Source organism: Triticum aestivum, chromosome 7A (assembly GCF_018294505.1).
Source record: "Triticum aestivum cultivar Chinese Spring chromosome 7A, IWGSC CS RefSeq v2.1, whole genome shotgun sequence".
Taxonomy (NCBI): domain Eukaryota; kingdom Viridiplantae; phylum Streptophyta; class Magnoliopsida; order Poales; family Poaceae; genus Triticum; species Triticum aestivum.
This window is the reverse complement of record NC_057812.1, coordinates 598,347,894-598,352,869: the sequence shown is the minus strand read 5'-3', so window position 1 is coordinate 598,352,869 and position 4,976 is coordinate 598,347,894. Positions and strand designations below refer to the sequence as shown.

The 4,976-nt window shown below is 45.3% G+C and overlaps 1 protein-coding gene across 2 annotated transcripts; it reads left to right on the top strand.

Moving 5' to 3' along the window:
• Positions 1–8: 8 nt before the first annotated feature.
• Positions 9–3,490, top strand: LOC123148524 (F-box protein SKIP31). Of its 2 annotated transcripts, none has more exons than XM_044567958.1 (8): positions 9–312; positions 390–709; positions 793–877; positions 1,169–1,279; positions 1,837–2,011; positions 2,088–2,212; positions 2,377–2,437; positions 3,030–3,490. In XM_044567958.1, the coding sequence occupies exons 1-8, from the start codon at positions 109–111 to the stop codon at positions 3,098–3,100; spliced, it is 1,152 nt and encodes a 383-aa protein (XP_044423893.1). In that variant the 5' UTR covers positions 9–108; the 3' UTR covers positions 3,101–3,490. The 2 variants fall into 2 exon arrangements, with proteins under 2 accessions (XP_044423893.1, XP_044423892.1); XM_044567957.1 differs by having other exon boundaries at positions 387–709.
• Positions 3,491–4,976: the final 1,486 nt, after the last annotated feature.

The window sequence follows — 4,976 nt, the reverse complement described above, 5'->3', positions numbered from 1 at the left end:
CAAAAAAAAAAAAACGTGACGCATCGTCCAACCGCACCAATATCTCCAGGGTAAGGGAGGAGCGGCGATCCGTCGGTGGCGAGGTGGACGGCGAAAAGGAGGACGAGCATGGCCGACGGGAAGGACCTGGGCGCCGCGGCGGCCGCGAAACCCGACCCCGATGAAGGGCAGCCGGATCTGGAAGAGGAAGGTGAGCTCGAAGCCGCCGGCGGCGGCGGCGGCGAGGAAGAAGAGGACGTCGACGTCGACGGCCTCGCTAGCTTCCTCGAATTCGAGATCCTCTCCGGATCCAGCGAGGAAGATCCTCTCGACGTAAGTGCGCTCGATCTCTCTTTCTCTCCTAATTTCCTTATCGAGTATTGTCGTGATTGGGGATTCGATTGCAGCAGCTGGAGGAGGGCGAGGAGGAGAAGGAGACGGGGGTGGATGATGAAGCGAAGAACTGTAAGAGGAAGCAAGATTCGCTGTCGGACGGAGATGGCAGCGGCAGCGAGGACGAGCGTCAGAAGAGGGCGAGGAAGGAGAAGGGAAAAGGAAAGGTTTTGACAGAGGGGCCGCCTCAGATTGACACGGGCATGTTCACCAACGTCCCCCCGGAGCTGTTCCTGCAGATCTTCAAGTTCCTCTCCTCGGAGGACCTCATCTCGTGTGCCCTTGTGTGCCGCTTCATGAACGCCGCCGCATCTGACGAAACCCTTTGGCGCCGCTTGTAAGCTACTAGCTAAATATTGCCCTACTGTTCCAATTTGTGAATTTGGCTAACGTTTTTTTACCCCTTTCTGATTTTGTAAGGTATTGTATGAGGTGGGGCCTGTCCTCTAATGCTACCTCTAACGCGAAACTCAGGGAGTGCGCTTGGAAGAGCCTCTACATTCAGGTAGTCCCACCTGTTTTTCCTTTAATACTTCTAGTTTGATCTCGTTGAAGCCATGGGCATTGACGATCAAATCGCACAAATTAGCTTCGAAGTTCATAAGCCATATCCATTTAGTTTTATGTGAATATTCCATATAATTTGAACTATTACCTTTTTTCCAGAATAAGTGCATGTACACAAGCAGTTGAGTGTACAGAACTACTGATTCTGTTATGATAAGAGCTAAATATTTCATTTTCATGTTGCAATATATGCATTTGCTAATGATGTTATTGTTGTTCTTAACCCCAGCAAGACAGAGAAGATATGGTTGAATTCGTGAGATATACCCCTACAGAATTCAAAGAGTACTATATCCAGATGCAGGCTGCAAAAAGGAGTCAGGCACCCCTTCCCTCAGAAGTAATCACTGATTTATTGGCTTTATTATCTCTTTTTTATGTGTAAATTTCACAAAACTACATGTTCAGTGTACAAACATTGGAGAGGAACGATTTCACTATGCTACATATTTAGTGGCTGTTTTTATCACAAAAGTACAGATTTTATGGTGGACTGAAATTCTTGTGAATGTCCCTGATGTCCCAGGCCCATAAGCAAACCTCCCCAAAATGGTTTTCTCAATCTACTTGCTGAAGTCCTCATTTTCTTGAGTGGGTTGGCAACTTGGCACAACCATTTTGATGTGGGTACAAGAAGGGAAATTAGGCCCCAAAAACCTGTTCTGCACAAGAAACCATGAAAGTTAGGGCAACAGGAAACCTGTAGTTCTGTGACAAAATGCCCCGTAAAAATCTGTAGTATATGAAAAAGTTCCTTAAATATGTAGTTCCATCATAGTAGTATGAATCTCTAGTTTTGCGGAATTTACTCTTCATCAATCTATCTTGCAGTCTCACATTCCAAAGAATTATCTTTTGTTGGCCTAAACTTAAACCTTTCTTGTCTGAATTTTAAAGGTTAACGACGACAAGATTGTTCTTGATAAGACAGTAGCTGATCAGGTGTCTAGTTGGAAAAGCCGCAGAGGCCTTACCGATGATGCAGTCAAGGGGCATTCTTGTTCCGGAAGTACTTGCTACTATAAGCAGATTGGTGATGCTTATATCTGTGAGAAGACTGGTCGTGTACATGGTATATTTATATTTCCTCACTCACTTGTCACATATAATTGTTCATGCCTGACAACGTTGTTTTCTGCTGTTTTCAGTCTGTGATGATGCCTGTCGTGAATTTGTCTTGGACCAAGCTAGCGGGTTACTTGTCTGTACGATATCTGGGCACTGTTTTGAGAGATTTTTATGTCCTGATGACGAGTGGGACACTTGTGATGCTGTAAGTCCCAATGCATGGCATATCCTCTTTTATCCATAAAAACTTTGCAATGGCCATATATTGTAAGAATGTACCTGATACGGGTTTGAATGATCTTACCTGAGCGAATTCATCTTTGTCTGATCCCGTACTTATCACTAAGCTTTACTTTTTGGCAATTTTAGGATCAGCAGCAAGGTGGCGTGACTGATGAAGCAGAGCCATTCATGGGATCTGGACGATTTGGTACTAATTCAAGTTTTATTTACTGAGAAATTTTCTTCCATCATGCATGTTGCGTTTTATTCTTGGAGCAAATTTAAATATTGTGGAGTTGCTATGTCAGATTATGAACGAAGTAGATTTGGACATTTTTCATGTTACAGGGATGTCACACATCAAGCTGTCGATTTATAAATCGGAGTAGTTACTTATTAGAAATATAAATGCCCGCTTCTGCTGCTATGGAGTGTTTGATCATGTTGCAGAAGATGGCGTAGTTTCTGTTTTTAGGGGGAGAAAGTGGCTTAGTTGCTAGGTGATATTTTGTTATCTAAAATGTGCTTACCCAAGTGGGCCGGCCATGGCCAAAGAAGAGCACTGTGGAAGTGAAAGAGTTGCAATTCCTATATATTACTCCCTCTGTGAAGAAATATAAGACGTTTATATTTCTTTACAGAGGGAGTACTATTGCTATATAACCTACTAATAGTGGTACTCTGGTAGTGTGGTAGATAGTCCTCTATTGTAAATGAAAATTCATTGTTTGTGTTTGATAAGTTTGTTGATTCATTGCAGTGCTTTGAGTTACTGATCCATGTTTTGCTTCTGTGAACAGCACGAGCTTATCAGTTGGGTTACAGCTGTGCCGACGAGAAGGAACTTGAGCATGCTTTGCGGTTTTGCTGATATTCTCCCGGGGATTTGATCCTTCAGACCTTCACTCATGCTCGCTACACGAGAGCAAGTTTTTGGTTGGCAAGGGAAATAAGCTGCAGGAAGCTCTATACTATACGCTTTACTTGATCTCGACCTCCGGGGATGTGCCTATGAATGCAAAATCAGCAGAAATGCTGGTATGCTTTTCGATCAGTCGAGGGAGCTAATATGCTGTTGTGTAGTTTCCTAATTTATGAGCGATGTATCCTAATAGTAATAAAATAAATGCTTGACCACTTGTCCACTTGTAATCCCCACAACAGTGCCTATTTGTGGCACTGTAACCTATTCACTGAAGTGGTCGAGGCATGTATGAGGTTGCTGTTTTTTTATTTAGCATACAAATCAGCAAGTTTTTCACCTTCTGGTTTATCTTTCTGTTCTATGTTTGGTGTGTACCACCGTACTGGCGTAACAATGGATTGGATGGCGTGCTGGTAGGTTTGCTGATCGCTGCAGCTGGATGGACCTAGCTAAGCTCCATCCAAAGTTTTTTTTTTGGTAACGATCGTGTGGCATAGAGGCACAAGAGTAGATGGTGGGCACCAAAGTTTTTTTTTTTGAATGCATTCTCTCCAATTTTATCGGAAAAAGCTTCCCCTCGTCCGGCTGATTATAGCCTGTGCATCAACCGTTTAGGCTGCTTGACACGTGTCCCTGTGAGCCATGCATCCTTGTTGCACCTTATCCCCTTATGCCTTCATTTTTGGGAAATCTCAGCAAGCGCCGTCAACCATTCGTCCTTCACTCTCTTCCTCCCAACTCCCATCTAACACCGTCGGAGGACGCAACCGCCAGCCCCTTTCTCCTTTCCTCCTCTCTCCTTAACTCTCTTTCTCTCTCTCCCAGCTGAGCTCCCATTGCGCTCCGCTGCCAGCACATTTTCTCTCGTTCTCTCAACAAACAAGCTCTTATGATGCTCTTTTCTTGCGTGCTTTTCTGCAACAAGAGCTATGTTGCAAAAAATTTATAAAGAAAATTCTGCAATAAGGCCTCTGTTACAAAAAATATTCTACAACATGACCTATGTTGCAATTTTTTTTGCAACATGCAAAACTTTTCTACAACTGGACTAATGTTACAAAAATAAATTCTGCAACAAGACTTGTGTTGCAATGATGAAGGCACCGCTCATCTGCTCGATGCGCTAGATCTGACGGCTCACGACCCGACTGATCTTTTAAAAAGATCAGCCGACGGACGCGTAGCACGGGCCAAAAGAAAAAGATGTTGCGTGTGATGATCTTAGGCCTGTCACGTTTAGCGGAGGAATAACCCGCGCTTCGCATCGTCCAGCCCAGCAGTCCATTGGGTTGGCCCCGTGCTCGGGGTTTTTGATTTTTTGCCGCCATTTATTTTGTACTTTGACAATTTGCCGCTGGTTACTTTGTCTGATATTTCGCCACATGTTACTTTGGACTTTGATCTTTTGCCAGTTTTTTTACGCAAAAACAATACTTGCAAATGATTGACATAATATAAGCATGAAACACTGGACAAATATACCCCAGGACGTGCGCCGCCGCCGCTCCATCCCAGGACATGCGTTGCCGCAGCTCCCCTTTGTACATGTTTGACCAAACCTTGCTACTGCTCCACCGCCGCACCTTGCCTCCCGCGCGTCCGCGAGCTTAGAACCAGGCGCTGCACCATCGCCGGAGAAGATGGGCACGCAGCCCCGACCAGGAGGCGACCGAATTGCCCAGCCCAGGCGACGCACGCCTGCCCGACCAAGCAGAGGAGACAGTGGTGGCGCCTCCACCTCGTCAACTCCTCTCCCCGAGCATCACAGCCCCGGCTGTCTTCTTCCACGCCGACGCCGTCACTTACATCGCCGACCTACACG

Excerpts from the sequence above, each read along its gene's own strand:
- LOC123148524 (XM_044567957.1), top strand. The coding sequence starts at position 109 with ATGGCCGACGGGAAGGACCTGGGCGCCGCGGCGGCCGCGAAACCCGAC. Across the intron at positions 2,213-2,376 it reads AGTGGGACACTTGTGATGCT|GATCAGCAGCAAGGTGGCGT; the intron begins GTAAGTCCCAAT and ends TGGCAATTTTAG. Across the intron at positions 2,438-3,029 it reads CATGGGATCTGGACGATTTG|CACGAGCTTATCAGTTGGGT; the intron begins GTACTAATTCAA and ends TTCTGTGAACAG.